The sequence below is a fragment of the Microtus ochrogaster genome, linkage group LG3, assembly GCF_000317375.1.
Source record: "Microtus ochrogaster isolate Prairie Vole_2 linkage group LG3, MicOch1.0, whole genome shotgun sequence".
Taxonomy (NCBI): Eukaryota; Metazoa; Chordata; class Mammalia; order Rodentia; family Cricetidae; genus Microtus; species Microtus ochrogaster.
This window is the reverse complement of record NC_022029.1, coordinates 46,268-64,833: the sequence shown is the minus strand read 5'-3', so window position 1 is coordinate 64,833 and position 18,566 is coordinate 46,268. Positions and strand designations below refer to the sequence as shown.

At 38.4% G+C, this 18,566-nt stretch overlaps 1 protein-coding gene across 1 annotated transcript in view; it reads right to left on the bottom strand.

Moving 5' to 3' along the window:
- The window catches only part of Taf2 (TATA-box binding protein associated factor 2), a 41,558-nt gene that overhangs the window by 11,824 nt on the left and 11,168 nt on the right, over positions 1 to 18,566 (bottom strand). Inside the window, exons 8-13 of the mRNA XM_005360608.3 lie at positions 18,102 to 18,295; positions 16,275 to 16,414; positions 13,838 to 13,907; positions 7,467 to 7,576; positions 3,080 to 3,309; positions 1,094 to 1,199 (exon numbers count right to left, since the gene is read on the bottom strand). Of these exons, the coding sequence (XP_005360665.2) occupies positions 1,094 to 1,199; positions 3,080 to 3,309; positions 7,467 to 7,576; positions 13,838 to 13,907; positions 16,275 to 16,414; positions 18,102 to 18,295 (850 nt within the window). The remainder of the gene's footprint in view (positions 1 to 1,093; positions 1,200 to 3,079; positions 3,310 to 7,466; positions 7,577 to 13,837; positions 13,908 to 16,274; positions 16,415 to 18,101; positions 18,296 to 18,566) is intronic.

Below are 18,566 nucleotides of genomic sequence, written 5' to 3'. Positions count from 1 at the left end.
AGAGAGAGAGAGAGAGAGAGAGAGAGAGAGAGAGAGAGAGAGAGAGAGAGAGAATATAAAAAACTTTAAAGAGGAAGGCTAGATAACTGGACCAGAAAACTTAGAGTCAACAATTGTCTCCAAGAAGATAACTCACTATCGGAGAATCCCAGACTGACAATCCCGGTGCAGAAGTCAGCCTATTAAGCACAGGCTGAGAACAAGCTGCTACAGCTCTTGTGACATCTGATGAGATGATGCACACCTCCAACCAAAACACATTAAGACACAGGGGGCCAGTTTAACATAATAATAAAGGAAACATAAAGACCATTACAAAAGTACAGACCAGGACTAGAGTTGACTTTTCTGCTTGTTTTTCTCAAGACAGAGTGTCTCTGTGTAGCCCTAGCTGTCCTGGAACTTGTTCTGTAGACCAGGCTGGTCTCAAACTCAAGAGATCAGCCTACATCTGCCTCCCAAATGTTGGGATTAAAAGCGTGTACAACTACCAGCTGGCTTAAGATTTTAAATAATCAGAAAAAAGAGAAAAAGTATTCAAGGGGGTAAAAAAAGAAATCAAACTCATAATAGAAAAAATGTTAAAAAAAATAAATCTAAGCTGAGGAGATGGCTCAATCAGTAATATACTAGTTTCATAGGCATGAGAACCTGAGTTTAGACCACCAAGACCCACCGTTATAATACAACAAACTAAAAGAAGCAGCACTTGTAAGTTTATTATTGTGTGTGCATGTATGTACACATGCATTCACATATGCAAGCACAAAGGCATGCCATAATACGCAGATGGAAGGAAGAGATTTATGAGGTCAGTTCTCTCCTTCCACCTTCACAGGGTTCCAAGGATTGAACTCAGGGAACCCAGCTTGCATATCAAGTGCCTTTACCCACTGTGCCATCTGGTCAGACCTCCAAAAAGTACTTTCTACAATTTATCATTTTGTCAGTGTAAATTATACTGATATAGTCTGAGAATTTTATATTGCCTTCCCATTTTTATTCTGCTCATTTAAAATAAATGAACAGATCTTAGAATGGATATATGTCAACAGTCTCCACCTCCCCTGGGACCATGGTACATTATCCTTACCTGGAGTAGATGGCCTTTCAAGCATGTTCAGATGATGGGAAATGAAGGCCTGACTATCATGAACAGTATCCATATCAACCTCCTCCTCATCTTGAGAACTTGAAAACTAGAGCACACACAACAAAAGAACAGAGAGCCATGGCATCACTTTATGTACAGACGTGATCTTTCAGGACAGCGGAAGAAAGGCCGAAGAACAGATCCATTATAACCTTAAGAAAAATGGTCTCTTTTCTTCAAAAGGCACTGAAACAAATATTGGGGGACCAGCCCCCAAAGCGGCTGGTAAGATACTACTGCGAATAGCAACTAAGGCCCATGCCTGTATTGTTGAGAAAAACTGGTGAGCTAGGGTGGAACGCGCTTTCCCAAATGTCAAGAAATATGCAGTAAGTTAAATACCCGGATGGAATCTTTAGGAGACCTGGATTTTATGATTTGGTGTTTCTGACATGCTCCTGCTTAGGAAATCCTACAGACAGTCCTACATAGCTAACACAGTACCTCCATCTCTTACTCGGATGGCAAGCTTAACCTCACTGCTAGCCCCCTCTTTTTCTCCAGCATCTCACCAGGCTCTAGTGGGACCCCCAAAGGGCCAGCCTGCTCTTCATTCCTGCTCACAATACTGTTGCACACTTAGTACATCGTGATCCTGTGGCAATACTTAAAATTGAAAATAGATTTCTGGAGACAAGTAGCTTGTAGTACAGCCGAAAGCTGAACAGCTCTGACAACCAGAGTAGAGCATGCCCAGTGACCAAAAGTGAACAGGAACCGATATAAAATGTTTAGCCCTTTCCTGTCTTTTATGGGGGCAGAAGTGTCTGTCAACTTTTAAAGATTTTCCCCCCATCTCATGTTTTTTTAAAGATGTATTTTTATCCTTTTTAATCACAATTACGTGTTTGTATCTGTGTGTTTATGAGGGATATCCACGTGTGTGCAGTAACGGGAGGTCAAAAGAGGGTACTGATTGCGTGGGGCTGCAGTCAGAGGCTGCTGTGAGCCACCAGGCAGGGGTGATGGAAACTGAACTCGAGTCATTTGGAAGAGCAGTAAACACTTTTAGTGGCTTAGCCATGGGTCCAGCCCTAAAAGGCTGCATCCTCTGATGTCATTTTCTCCGTGTGCTCATGGATATATCCATGTACGTGGGAAAGGATTCCCACCATGAGAGCTCTTTAGAAGGGGACTTCCTTCCTTTGCCTAGGATTTGTCTTAGTACTCCCCAACCCAAACCTTAAACACACTTTATATTCCAGATAACATGGTGTCAAGTGTCAAGACACCAGGAAGCAGGGAACGGCCAAGAGAATAGTCTGGTCTGAGTACTGCTGAAAATGGAAGGCTGGAGCATGGCAGAAACTGTCATCTGTATGAAAATCATTTCTGGAAAAATCCTTTTATGGAGAAATGATTCACAAACTCTTTGGCAATTTACAATGTAGAGTTACGTTTTCTAAAGGCAAAACCACAATTTTTAAATATTATAAAATGTAATGTACCATCTCCTCCCAAATCATCAGATTATCCATTCATTCAATATTTATTTTCTTTTCAAAACCATTTGCCAGGAGCTCGTCCTGTTTAGAACTGCCCCACAGCTCTAACTGCGCAGAAACAACAACTTACAGGCAGGATCTCAAATCCAACAGTTTGCCATTGATACAAACAGACAAGGCTGAAGTATAACAGCTCTATGAGCTGACTATATGCAGTTTACGCTGTACTAGGCAGAGAAGAAATCCTACGGTCCAAAAGACCTTGACATCACCACACAAGCAGACCAGAGCACATCTCTTACGGTTAGTCACATGATGACAGTGACATTTTAGGAATTGTAAAATGCCAAGCAAACACAAGCTGGGGGTTAAAAAGGCAGTGACCCGAGGCTAGAGAACGGACTGGTTCAAAGAAGACACTGTCCTCCTCAGGTGGCGCTACATAGTGAGGCTCTGTCTTCTGTACTACCGTGACACTCACAGGGTTCTGGAATCCAGCAAGCTGTGCATGACAGCCGGCATTACTCGCAGATTCCTGGGCGCCTGCTCCGGTTTCTGGAATTATGGTAGGATTCAAGACAGCTTTTTTCTCCTTGAGATTAAGAACAAGCCCGAGCTCTGGCAAGGGTAAACAGGAAGGTCTACTGAGGCCAAACAAAGTGAAGTACAAATCCACAGCACCACACCGTAACCTCCAGTCATGGGCAGTACCTAAGAGGAGACAGAGAAAATGTTGTTACCACACCGTTCATCTTACTGAGTGAGTGTGTTTTGAGCACGTGTGTGTGCAGGTGCGGTGGTGAAGTGTGGAAGTCAGAGCACAATCTGCGGGAGTCAATTCCTTCTCTCCAGCACGTGGATTCCAGAGGTCAAACTCAAACCATCGGACTTGGTGGCGAGTGCCTTTAACTGCCATGCCATCCGGCCAGCACAAGTGGAAATCTGCTATTCAATAAGCTGTTCTGACTTTAAATATTTCTTTCCATCCTTCTTCTTCAACAATTATTCTACATGTATTCATTCTCTGCCCACTTGCTAGAACAACAGTATTCAATTACTGAGATATATATCCCACCTGTAAATTCACAAATTTGAGGTTTTAAGTATGATAAGGAAATGGACTGGGAAGGTGGTTAATGAGCAGGCAAAAGTGCTTGTCACCAAGCCTGACCACTGGAGGTTGACCCCTGGGCCCTACAGAGCGGAAAAGGAGAAATTGACTCCCACAAGTTGTCCTCTGAATTCTACACATGCACACCACATACTCATATGCAAAATCACAAATTAAATATAGTATAAAAAAATTAAGTATGGCACAAAAAAATGTACAACTTCTTGATATAACGTAATTCTAAATGAGGTTTATTATGGAGGAAGAAAATATTTTGTTCAACGTTTTCATATTGTTTCTGAAGTCAATTAAACAAATCTTCCTACACTTAGTTATTTTTTTCTCAATGGCTATAATGTTCTCCTCTACATACTTTAAATGAAACCAATTTTAAAAGTCTCCACACTCAAACCATTGCCAGCTGGGTTTTTTGTTGTTGTTGTTTTGGGTTTTCGAGACAAGGTTTCTCTGTATAACAGCCCTAGATAATCTGAAACTCACTTTGTAGACCAGGCTGGCCTCAAACTCACAGAGATCCTGAGTACTGGGATTAGAGACATGTGCCACCACACCTGGCTGCCAGCTGCTATGTTTTTGACAATCTCATGCTGCCCAGGCTAGTCTGAGCTTGCTAAGTACTGAGGGATTATTTTGATTATGATACAGCTTCTGAGTCCTAGGATTAGAGATGTACCAAGCTTATATGGTGTCAGAGATAAAAATCAGGGCTGTGTGGCTATGTGCATGCTGGGCAAACTTCTATCAAATGAGTCACCTTCCCAGTCCAGCGTATTTGTTCTTGATTTGAATTTATATACTGCCCCCCAGATAATCCAGGAGACCCAACAAGGCACAAAGGATTAAGCAAGACTTTGTGACATCAATAATAATTAAACTTTTTTGCTTATATCCCCTTTCTTAAAAGAACAACCATTAAGACGATGATAGATAGAGTCGGAAAATCCTTGATGTTGTCCTTGAGGTAATAATTCTTTTTTTTTTAATTTATTATTTATTATGTATACAGCATTCTGCCTCCATGTATGCCCACACGCCAGAGGAGGGCGATGGTTGTGAGCCACCATGTGGTTGCTGGGAATTGAACTCAGGACCTCTAGAAGAGCAGCCAGTGCTCTTAACCACTGAGCCATCTCTCCAGCCCCAATAAGAGAATTATTTATAACTTGCTATGCCTTCCTCAATTTTTTAAGCTACTATAGTTAGTCACATACTCTTATTAATATTTGAGGGGGCACATTTTGTACAAAAGATTTACTGCTGCATAATTCTTTAAAAGTTTCTGAAGTTTGTGCTCATTCCCTAGATCTAAACAAAGGACAATGATAGCTTCACAGTAACAAGTAAAGTAGTAAACTCTGTGCATATATGACAATCTTCCATGAGGAGGGAACACTAATCAAAACCAACTAACCGTATCCTAGCTCAGACTAGTTTACACACCATTTTCTGATATTTGTTTTCTTTTTTAAAAACAAAGTCCCTCCCCTTTCATTTTATCATTTCTTCAAGAAAGCTCTACTGGTATACTTCCCATGGCTACTGCACTATGCTAGAGTGCAGAAGTTATACAGTGCTTAGCGTTTCAGAAAGAGTAAGATAGTAAAGAGTAAATTTGGAAAATTGAAATATTGGAATTTAGCATTTGTGATTCAACAAGTTATCAATGGCTAGCATGGCAAGCTATTTTACATATTCTAGACAGAAAAAAAGCATCAAACTCAAAAATTTTAAGTATTAAAAAATGAAAAAATTAAATTACAATAAATACCCACTCATCTTGTAAAAACCATTTAAACAAAAATAATTTCAGCCTAGCTTTTGATTTAGCCTTTAACCAAAAGCAGTATTACAATTTCAGTCTATTAAGAGTTATAACAAAAACTGTTTATAGAGTTATTGTTGTCTGAGGTTTCTCTCCTGCCCAGTTCCTGCAGTTGTTAAGTCCCAAAGAAACACAAAGAGCTCTACATTAATTATAAACTGATTGGCCAGTAGCCAGGCAGGAAGTAGAGGTGGGGCAACCAGGCAGGAAGTAGAGGTGGGATGGCAAGAACAGGAGAATTCTGGAAAGAGGAAAGCTTATTCTACAGTTGTGACCCAAACACAGAGGAAACAAGATGTGACTGCCTCGCCGAATAAGGTACTGAGCCACATGGCTAACATAGACAAGAATAATGGGCTAAAATAAGTTATAAGAGTTAATAAAAAGCCTGAGCTAACGGGCCAATCAGTTTATAATTAATATAGACCTCTGTGTGTTTCTTTGGGACTTAACGACTGGGGGAACTGGGCAGGACAGAAATCTCAGACAACAGAATGGCGCCACGTTGGGCACTAAATTGTAGGAGGAGGGCCCGCTTGTTTGTCACGGTGGTCTGGCTAGCTTAGCCTTGAAATAACCACATAGAAACTGTATTCATTAAATCACTGTTTGGCCCATTAGCTCTAGCTTATTATTGGCTAACTCTTATATCTCAATTTAACACATTTCTATTAATCTGTGTATCACCACAAGTCATGGCCTACCAGCAAAGTTTCAGCACACCTATCTTTGGTGGCAGATCAGGGAGTCTCTCTGGCTCCACCCTTCTTTCTCTCAGCATTCAGTTCTGTCTTTCCTGCCTATCTAAGTTCTGCCCTATCAATGGGCTAAGGCAGTTTCCTTATTCACTAAAGATAATGACAGCACACAGAGGGGACTTCCACATCGTTATGAAATTTATAAATTCATAGATTTAATAACCCAATTAAATAAAAATGACTTACAAACTACCAAGGCTGCTGAAAGTATAGCCAACTAACCAAGATCCCGAGTGTGATTCCCCAACACACTAGGAGTGAAACCAACTACACACAAAGCTCAAATATATGAGAAGCACAGCACCAAGTATTTAATGTGAGGCAGACACCATGCTTTACAAACACCAAGTTGTTTATTTCTCAGTTTTCAGAAACAGGTTTCACTACCTGCATTATGTAAACATCAGAGATTAAACCAGTTATACAGAGTAACAACTGAGCTGAGGTTTAACCTCAGCAAACCGATTCCAGCACTAGCTCTCCTATGCATCATGCCCTTCCATTCCTTGATCTCACTCAAAAGGATGGAAACTCATACTACAATAAGATGGCATGCTCTCTGAGATTGAGAACAGGGAACAGTAGTATGCAGTCTTTAAAACTACACATTTTCTCTTATTCTACATTCACTCACTGTCCTGGAAAAATAAAAATGAAATTAGTTATCTCTGATCAAGGCTTCTAAGGGGCTAAAGAAAAGAGGTGGAAAGACTATGAAGGTTTGTGTTTAATAGCCCTTTAACTACTTAAGAGACATGCAAAGTCTGCAGTTTTCATTTCTGCAACCACAGTATGGAACAAAGTAAACACATTCTAACAGATGTTCTAACTTTAATGTAAAGGTGAGACACCCTATTTTAAAGGGTGGAGAGGGGAGGAGCTGGAGAGTGTGTCACAGAGTGAAGTACAGGCAACTGTGCATGATGCCCTGAGTGTGATCCCAGTACCCATGTAAAAGCCAGGCATGGTGACATGCCCCTGGAATTCCTGCACACTAGGGAGTCAGAAACAGAAGTCACACACACACTGTCTGTCTGTCTGTCTGTCTGTCTGTCTCTCTCTCTCTCTCTCTCTCTCTCTCTCTCTCTCTCTCATCTTTAAAACTCTGATGTAAAATGAAAACAAGTGACAATTTTGAAAGTCACTGCTCTCTTACCAGAATTCATTAATTTCCAGAGCTGGTCTACTAGGGCTTCATTACATAAGGGAGACTCCATGTTCTTTGTAAATGGTGGATTCTTAGTCAACATGTTTAGAATCTTATGCCTACAAGAATAAAAATTTAAAAAAAACAGGATTATTAAATGACCATCTGTTGACTCATGCTATGAATAAGAAACACTATATAAGATATAAAAACTATTTTTCTAGCCGGATGTTAGAGGCACACACCTTGAATCCCAGCACTCAGGAGGCAAAGGCTGGTGGATCTCTGTGAGTTCGAGGTCAGTCTAGTCTACAGAGCAAGTTCCAGGACAGCCAGGACTACACAGAAAAAACCCTGTCTCTAAAAACCAAAAACCAAAACAAAAACAAAACCCACAAAAAATATACAATTTTTCTCCTTTCCTATTAGATCTAATTTTGTATTTAGTTCCATTTCTAAGTGCTTTATATCAAACCTATATCTATCATATTTTCTCACCAAAATATCTTGTGGATTTGCTTTCAAAGATTATCAGAACTTTTAAAGACTGCACAAAACAAGACTATTTTATTTTTAAAAGGGCAACATGTAGCTTTATATATAATTGAAAACAGTTATGTGAAAAGGAACACAAATCTTTATAAATATTTCATATACCCATTTTCATCTTTGGATAAACACAATCCTTCAAGATCTCTTCTTCTATGAGTAGATCAGGATTACGGACAAATGGCATAAAGTATGGGTGAGTTTCTAGGCAGTCTCACTGTTATGCCCAGCCTAGTCTTCAACTCCTAAACTTAAGTGATCCTCCTGCCTCAGCCTTTGGAATGTTAGGGAGTTTGTCCTGTAGAGCATATTAACGTTGTATGCTTTTAATTTGCAGTAAGTTAAAAAGTAAGTTTCTGTCCAGCTACTTTAGACATATCCAAAATGAATCATAGAGACCAACCATTAAGGCTTTTGGACACTACAAATGTTTTCTAACCTGTCTAAGATTTGTAAACAGCACTCTGGGACATCTCTGAAATTACCACTAAACTTTGAACATTTTTTGGTCTTTAAAGTTCACATGCTAGGGACTGGAAACCATGGCTCAGTGGTTAAGAGTGCTTGTTCTTACAGAAAATGGGAGCTTGGTTCCCAGAACCCGTCAGCTGGCTTACAACTGCCTGCGTCTCCAGTTCCAGAGGATCTCTTGTCCTCCTCTGTCCTCCTTAGGAGCCTGAGGACTCACCGTGCACATAACAGATAGCATGCACAGAGATATACACTTAAAATACCCAAGGATAAAAACACTAAAACTTACATGTATGTACTCAGACACAAGCACACACATCATTAAAAAACAATGACAATAAAGTTTCCTTGCTAGAAAATTTTTTAAACAGGAAAATATAAATGGCTAGATATACAAAATGTTGAAAGGAAGTGAGAGACGTAGCCCAGGCTTAATTTATCAGAGATTAAATGTCAAAGTGTTTAGATATCTGACACAGACTTCAAACCAGTCTCAGTCACGGGTTCACAGAGCCACAGCAGCCAAAGCTTCACACTATGTCTGCCATCACGAGGCAGTCTAATCCCAATGCTGACCACTATAAAAAAGCAATAAATCAAAACCACCACAATCCAAACAAAAACAGCAAACCAGCCAACCAATAAAACAAATAAAAGTTGAAAGTCTGTCAAGAGAAAAAGCAGTGACCATAAGTGACCTCAAAGAACTGGTACAGTCAGGTCATGATCATGCTTGCTTCCAGAACAGGAGAGCTTCAAGCTATTTTTATATTAACCTTAGATAATCTAAACCAAAAGTAACTATACACATACATTAAACAAATCAAAATGGATAAGAACTATCATTTCTTGTTATACTAACTATAATATAGTGCATATTTTTCTCTTGGTGGGGTTTTACTATTTTCCAAACTTTGTATGACTATTTTATTTTATTGTAACAAGGTTGTATTATCTAGCCCAGGCTGGTTTTGAACCTGCAATTCTCCTGTTGCAGCCTTCTAACACTGAAATTATAAGCATGTACCAGCCTGGCATTTGTATGTGTAGTTTAGCACCCCAAAGCCCTTTTTTTGAAACAGAATTTTACTATGTCACCCTGGCTGGCCTAGGACTTCCTATGGAAACCAAACTATCATTGAACTCACACAGACCCCACTGCCTCTGCCTCCTGAGTTCAGGAATTAAAGGCATGTGTGACTACTCCTAGCAGGGGTCATTTTTATTGAAAGGAAGCTTCAATTTTGAGAATTTAGAATTTTAGTTTTTTTTAAGTATTTATTTATTTATTTATTACGTATACAATATTCTGTCTGTGTGTATGCCTGAAGGCCAGAAGAGGGCGCCAGACCTCTTTACAGATGGTTGTGAGCCACCATGTGGTTGCTGGGAATTGAACTCAGGACCTTTAGAAGAGCAGGCAATGCTCTTAACCACTGAGCCATCTCTCCAGCTCCTAGAATTTTAGTTTTAAAGCAACAATATAAATTAAAAGATTTATTTAAGCCTATGCATTTAAATTCCTTTTTTATTCTAATAGACACATAAAATTGACAAAACACATAAACTTTAGAGCAAAAAAGATATTAGTATGCCAAGAGATACAGACGTTAATCAAAATGAATTTGCTTAGTTAATTTCATAAACTATCTTAATGGTGAACAGACTTCAATCTGAAAACGCTCTGCTGAGAGAAGACAATACAAGCAAAGAAAGTCTCTGATCAGCTCACAAGACACTGAGCTCCTAACATTCAAAGCTTCTTCCCAAACATCTCAATTACATCTTGAAATACTTTCTCTACCTACAATTGTCACAGGAGAAATAAAATCACTTTAATCTATTTAGTGATATTTCATTTGTATTTTAATAAATAAAGCTTGCCTGAAGATCAGAGAGCAAAACAGCCTCACTGGCCAGTCTTACAGATCAGGCAGTGGTAACACACACCTTTAATCCCAGTAGCCACACTAGTTTAATCCCAGTAAATAGCCACACTAGTTTGCCACAGAAACTGGGCAGTGCAGGCCTTTAATCCCAGCCTTCGATAGGAATATAAAGCAGGAGGAGACAGCTCACAGACACTGTCTCTCATTCTGAGATTCCTGCAGGCAGGATCGCCATTTCAGACTGAGGTCGAGGTAAGAGCGAGTGGTTGGTTGTTTTGCTTTTCTTACCTTCAGGCTGAACCCCAAATTCTATCTCTGGGTTTTTATTAATCATGCCACAAATCTATGAACTACATTAAATATATTCATATACACATGAGTGGAGGAAAAAGGAAAAATCCATTTAGCCATTTGTTTCGTATACACTTAGCTAACTTTTCTGAAATGCCATGGACTAGGCAATGGCAAAAGATCTGATCCTGGACCATCTAGGGCTACAGAGCAGTAGAGGAAACAGAAATGGCCAAGTAGTCCAACTATGACATTGATATTTATGCAAGTATTTATGTATTTAGTCACAATAGGACTGTGAGAGACTATGGGAGATTATGACTTGAGGGAATTGCACTAGTCCAGGGAAGCAAGGGGTAGCTCTGTAGAAGTCACATTCAGTTTTAAAGCAGAAGAATCAGTCATGTGAGTTTTCCTTGCATCTGACTTCTGAGTAACCTTCACATCTTTACACAAGCAAATTTTGAAGTATTCTCTAACAAAGACAGGAATGGAAAATCTACACCCTTCAGAAGTTTCCATTCTCAATGAGGGCCATTTTACCACACGTTTTGAAACCCACAAAGCTCATAAAAACAAAATGCTTATGTTTGGAACAGGACAGGAAAACGCCAATGATGGAAACAGAAATAGACACCTGAGTATCTAGGTCTTACCATGAGCTCTACAAGGCATGGCAGTCATGTGATGCTTACTCAAATAAGTTTTCTAAAGTGTGACAGCAATGAGAATGAAAAAGAAGACATACTATACAAAATAAATAAAAACAAGAAACACAAAACTCCTAAGAAACTAAAAACAATGTTTGCAAGGCATCATGGTACACACATGTAGTTCCAGTGCTCACGAGGACGAGGCAGGGCCAGCATGGACTACATAGTAAGACTGACTCAAGCAAAGCAAAACAAAATAAAAATGAATGAAATTAATTAAAACACAAAGAAGAGTGGTGTACCGGGAAGTCAGAGTCAGGTAGATCTCTGTGAGTTCAAGGCCAGTGTGGTCTACATAGTAAGATCTGGGACAATCAAGACTATATCATGAGACCCTATCTAAACACTGCTGAAAGAGCAATCACCGTGTAGAAACACTTTTATCCTATGACTACTCATTGCCATAATGATTTTCTACAAAATGTTTACTGAAAAACAAAACAAAAACCCCAAAACAACAACAAAAAAACCTTTGGTATTTATTTTGTGTGGTAGTGGGGGTGTGCGCACCACGGCATGTGTAGAGATGTCAGAAGACAACTGGCAGAAGACAGTTCTCATCTCTACCTCGGGGTTCTGCCGTGACCTGCTGAGTCTTTTCACCAACCCTTAACTGCATTCTTGTGCAACTCTGTATGTTTTAATATAACCTATATGCTAGGGTGAGATTAAAGGAGAAGTTTCTCTAAATGGGACATAAAGAAAGTATATCAACTAGGAAGAAAACATGCTAAACTTAACTACAAAGCATCCCACCTCTAAATGGGTTTTCAGTCCAGACTGTAAATAGTGCTCTTGACATTTGAATGAATGAAAACAGCCCCCCAAACTACAATTCAAAAGCACTGAGTGCAGATACAATGTGTAAAACAGTAACTTCAAATACCACAAACCCATGACAATCTACCTCAAGTACTTTCTGAAAAAGATCTTAAATATCTAGTCTTTAAAGTTCTCAGAAATAGATGGTAATTTTTTAATTATGCAAACTGAAAATAAATGAATACATGTTCAGCTTTGTTCATATTGCATTTAAAGTCTCTCTTCCCAGTTGCTACCAAAGACTTACGAGCATGTAGCACTTCAGACAAAGGAATGAGGCTGTATTCTGTGCTCTAAAATTTCATACTTTAAAATGGAAGCTATCAGACCTTTTCTCTGCATTTCAACTCTGTATCACGCACAAGTACAGATTATTCAAAATAAAATATAGATCACAAATCATATAATCTTATATAAAAATCTGTGTAACAAGCATTACTTAAAACATTGAAATCGAGAGTTACTAACCAAGAAGTCACTGCTATAGAATGCCTGGGCTCTTGAGCAGACTGCTCACCCCAGAGGCACTGCCGAGACGAGAAAGCAAGTTATGTCATCTAAAAGAACACCGTCTGCTAAGTGACGCAGAGTTGAACAATGCATTCAGGGCTCTGGGTCTAAGTCCCTGTCCCTAGCTAAATGGTTGTGACTTACTTCGGCTTTAAAATTCTGTTCTATGAAGTCCTAACATTAAATCAAATAAAACCTAAGTATCTACTATACATGCAAAGAAAGGAAGACAGAAATGGTAAATTTAATTCTTAAATAAAAACCCCATTGTGTAAAACAAAACAGCATAAAAAATGCAGCTACTAGAGATAACCACAAATACAAAGGTAGACACCACATCAAGCGTGTAATTCTTTTAGTTTCTTAAGATTTTAAAAGAATATCAACTCTAATAAAAATCACGGCTTTGAAAGAAATGAAACAAAGAACTGGGAGCTGGTGATGTGGCTCCATGAGGAAAGACTTGATCTCTGGTCTCCACATACTGCTGTGGTACGTGTGCATGCAGACATAGACAAAATAAATAAATGTAATAAAACAATTTTAAATGAACAAAAAGCAGGATGGCCTGAAATAAGCTCCCAAATGACATTATAAGCTGGGACACACAAGGCATCATCATCTCCATTTATTACAAACTATTAACAATGTATTTTGAAAATCTTTTTCTAAGATCAAATAAGAAAAAGTCTTTAAACTTGCTTTGTTGATACCCATGGGAGGCCTATCCCTTTCTGAAGAAAAACAGAGGAGTGGATTGGGGGATGAGGGGGGGATGGGAGAAGAGGAGGGAAGGGAAACTGCGGTAGGGATGTAAAAGAAATAAATTAATTTAATTTAATAAAAGGGGGGAGGGCAGGCAGTGGTGGCACTCACTGTTAATACCAGCACTTGGGAAGCAGAGGCAGTCAGATCTCTGAGTTCAAGGTCAGCTTGGTATACAGGGTGAGTTCCAGGACAGTCAGGGCTACACAGAGAAACCTTGTCTCGAAAAAAGAATACAAATAAAAAAATGCTTTAAAAATGCACATAACACATTCCCAAATTTTAAAAAAAATCATAAACATCTTTCCCATGTATAATCTTCAGAAATGGTTCAAGACTCATATTTAAGATATTAAATATATACACTAACCTTACATAAGGTACAGGATCAGTCTGAATCATATTAAGTAGCCACTGAAGTTCTTCATAACTCCGGTCCACTGAAAATAAAAATGAGTAAATATATGTAGGGTTAATTATAACAAATAAAATAGTAAGTGATAAGCAGGGACATTAAAATAGTGCCCAGTATGTAGTTCACACTAAAATTCAACCAAACACCAATACAAGTTATAATTCATTAAAAGCCATAAATTAGACAAATATCTGTTGGACAAAATCTGCCTAACTTTGTAGATGCTTAAGTCCTAGAGAGGCCTGACATACAAAAGTATCATAAATATAAACATGTTTCTGTCTACATGGTTCCTTCCACTAGGACCCAAGCCAGTCAGAAAGGCAATTACAAATACGTGTTATGACTGTAACTGACATAAAATGACACACTAACTATTGCCAATTACCTTTTCAAGACATTTTTAAGAATTGGAAAACTTGCCGGGCAGCGGTGACGTACACGCCTTTAATCCCAGCACTCAAGAGGCAGAGGCAGGAGGATCTCTGTGAGTTTGAGACCAGCCTGGTCTACAAGAGCTAGTTCCAGGACAGGCACCAAAGCTACACAGAGAAACCCTATCTCAAAAAACAAAAACAACAACAACAACAGCAAAAAAGAATTGGAAAACTTTATTTACAAAATTTTATGCATAAAAGTTTTCCTTCTTTCCTCTTCTAATATGAGCACCAATATTTTAAGCTACAGAATTTATGGTTAGTACCTAAGCACCATTCAATATTTCAAATTATACTTATTAGTTTTGTATTTTTTTAATATTTATTTATTATGTATACAGTGTTCTGCCTATATGTGCAGGCCAGAAGAAGACAGCAGATCGCATTACAGGTGGTGGTGAGTAACCGTGTGGTTGCTGGGAATTGAACTCAGAACCTTTGGAAGAGCAGTCAGTGCTCTTAACTGCTGAGCCATCTCTCCAACCCCAGTTTTTCTTTTTGTTGTTGTTGTTTATTTTTTTAACATTTTAGTATTCTATTTCATTTTAGGTAGTATTAACTCATGAATCCTTCAAATTTTTGAGACACATACCCTTCATCTATCTTAGGAAAGAAGGTTAGGCACACTAACAAATTACATGATTTCAACAAGTCTAGATTTTAAGTTGGCAAAACATCAAAACATATACAGACACAGAATTATATATGTTCATTGCTTGTCAAATGTTTCATTTAACAACAGCAGATCACATTTATATCATCTCTTAAATGAAAGGATATTAAAATGACAGTTCTTTCTGAATCAAAGCAAACATACGTAAACACAATATGGCTACTATTCTGTTTCCTGACTGTAGGCATTTCTGCGGAAATTTATAAGAATTAAATAAAAAGTCTTAATTATACATGTTTCTGGTTTACACATGACTTGTGACTCCCTATGAAACTTCCCTGTCCTTTATTCTAAGCAGATCTCGCTATACGCCAGCTTTTCTGCTCTCTCATTATTCCTATTACCAGGCTAACTTCTGGACAAGAATTATACTTGTGCATTTCTTCTACTTGCATATAACTATTAAACAATTATTTCTGAAACAGACACTGCATTTTACCACAAGTTTAGCAAACATTTAAGCTTAATGCTATTTTATAGAAATGACTGGTTTTCACCAGCTTCTTCATTTTATACATTCATCTATCTTAATTATTATTTTGGTTTACATATATTCCATCTGAATTGCATTTCTTTTGCAAGTTTTGTTATTAAGAATGCTACACAACAGGACTGGAGACAAGGCTCAGCAGCTAAGAGCACTTACTGTTCTTGTAGAGAACTACATGTCAGCTCCCAGTACCCTTATTGGGCGGCTCTCAATAACCTTTAACTCCAACTCCAGGGAATCTGAAAACATCTTTTGGCCTTTGAGGGAATATGTATGTGTGTGTATGTGAACCACACACAAACAAACAAAAACCAAAACCAAAAGGATAAAACTTTTTTTTTTTTTTTCTGAGATAGAACCTCACTATACAATCCTCATTGGCCTGGAACTTGTTATGTAGACCAGGCTGGTCTCTAACTCCCAGAGATCCTCCAACCTCTACCTCCCAAGAGTGAGGACTAAAAACATGTGCAACCATTCCTGGCCCAAAATAAAATCTTGGGGAAAAAAGAATGTTACTCAACAACTGTGTGGATGTCTAATTCCCAATGTAAATGAGAACCTGGCATCCTACAGGAGAGAATCTAAAACTCACGCAGCTGTGTGGTTTACTGTCTTCTGGCTTCCTACTCTGAAGCGGTGGCCACACTATGTTATACAGAATGCTGCTGCTCCTCCAGATGGACAGGGAGGTCTGAGTTAACTCAAAACAGACTCTGCTTTTGCATCAGATTCGGTCTCATGGTGATAACTTTGGGTGGAACAGAACAAGTACCACCTGGATAGCATTACCTTTAGTGTAATCAACAACAGCTTCCAAAGCTGCTATCCTGATGTCCACAAAATGGCCATACTCAGCATAGGATTTGAAAAGAGATGAATCACTTGGCACATGTCCATTCTTCTGAAGCACCCTTATGGCTCTCAAACAGCTAGTGAGAAAAAAGTTAATTACAACCTTTGAAGTATCATGAACTAAATTTATTACTATTACTAGGTATTAGAGATTCATTTGTCAGTCAGTTAAAAATCTTTATTTTGGGGGCTGCAGACATGGCTTGGTAGTTAGGAGCACTGGCTGCTGTTCCAGAGGACTAGGATTCCATTCCCAGCCAGCATCTACAGGTGTGAGGTAGCTCACACCTGTCTCTACCAAATCTGATGCCCACACGCACAGACATACGAGCAGGCAAAACCCTCACACACATAAAACCAAATAGAAACAATTTTTAAAAATACTCATGATTTGCTGGACAGTGGTTGTTGAAAATATACTAAGCTTGGCAGTGGTAGTATGCACCTTTAATCCCAGTACTCAGGAGGCAGAGGAAGGCAGATATGAGTCTGAGTTCAGTCTGGTCTACAGAGTTGCAGGACAACTATGATTACAAAGAGAAACCCTGCCTCAAAAAAAACAAAACAAAAGACTTCAGAATTTGATTGCACATTGAATTCTGTAATGTTCAATGTTTGGATAAAATTTTAATATTAATACTTAAATACCATAAAAACTAATTTCAACATGTTTGGAATCTTAGATCCACACATATGTCAACAAAGCACACTTCAGAAAAAAGTACTTAGCAATAAAAATATAATAATTTTAAATAGAGTATGTTCTTCAGAAATCTATTATTTATTCACTATAAAAATGGAAAGCTAGCTGGGTGTTCTGCGCACACTTTGGTCCCAGCATTTGCTCAAGTGGGGGTCAGGGGTAAGATTGGTGTGGGGCAGAGGCAAGCAAATCTCTGAGTTCAAGGCCAGCCTGGTGGTCTACAGGTCAGTCTGACAGGCATAGTGAGATCTCAAAATAAATAAATAAATAAATAAATAAATAGATAGATAGATAGATAGATAACTGAAATAAAATAAAATAAGGGAGCTAACTTTTTTATAATCAGTAATCAACTTTTAGCAAACTCAAACGAAAGCAGACGGAGATCCGCAGTTTTGAAAAGAAGGCTGATGAGCTAGGTCTGGTAGCACACCAGCACTGAAAGGTGAAGGCAGGAGGATCAGGAGTCACCAAGGTAATCCGTGGCTAAATAGGCTGGGCTGCACGAGACCTGTCTCAAAGACCCAAGTGGGGCTCTTTACACAATAGTGACTGTTATAAAACATGACCCCAAGAAAATAATTTCTTATGACAAATTTCTAGGGTTGGTCAGACAGCTCAGCAGGTGAAGGCACTTGACATGTGTAAGTGTGGGAACCTGAGTTCCATCCCTAGTCCACGTAAAGGTGGAAAGAGAAAATCAAATCCACAAAGATGCTCTCTGACCATGACAAAAGCATCATAGCACGAGTGCCCCACAAACCATGTGCTTGCATGTGTGTATATGTGCATATGCACAAAAGGACAAAATAACATATGCTTTAGAAAATTAGAGAATACAAATAATGGAGATTATATTAGATAAATTTAAAACTAAATTACAAAGATTAAAACTTTAAAGGCTACTTTCCAAATATTATCAATTTATCTGGAGATGACAACAACAAAAAATTTAAATTTAAAAATTTCTTACTTTTACTTTCCCCAATTTAATAGAATAGGAATAATAGTATAGTTGTGGAAATATAAGACACATTTAAAGAAGCAGCAAAGAACAGCACCTGACGGTGATAGTGTGTCTGTAACTTGGGAGAAGTTTTTCCATATTCAGAAACCGAGTTATTTCCTCAAGAATTAGCCGAACATCAGGATTTAAGTTATCCAAAGTTCTAACTTCATTATTCACACTGACAGCAGGTGTAACAGAATTAGCCAGAGCATCAATCATTTCTGCACGATAATAGTTATCTGAAAACTAAGCCAAAGAAAGAATAATTAAGAACAAATACAATTAAGCCTTTTCATGAGATATTAAAACAACATATATAACTTTAAATCATGTCAGGTCAGAAGTAAGCAGAGCACATCTCTTATATGCACAAAGCCCTGACTTCATCACCAGCAACACACACACAGTGAAAACATAATGCATCTATCACCAAGTTTTCTAATAAATACCAACCTATCCTTTGTATAGACTTGTGATTTGGAAAAAAAGGGAAAATGCTACACTCATCAGTGAACTA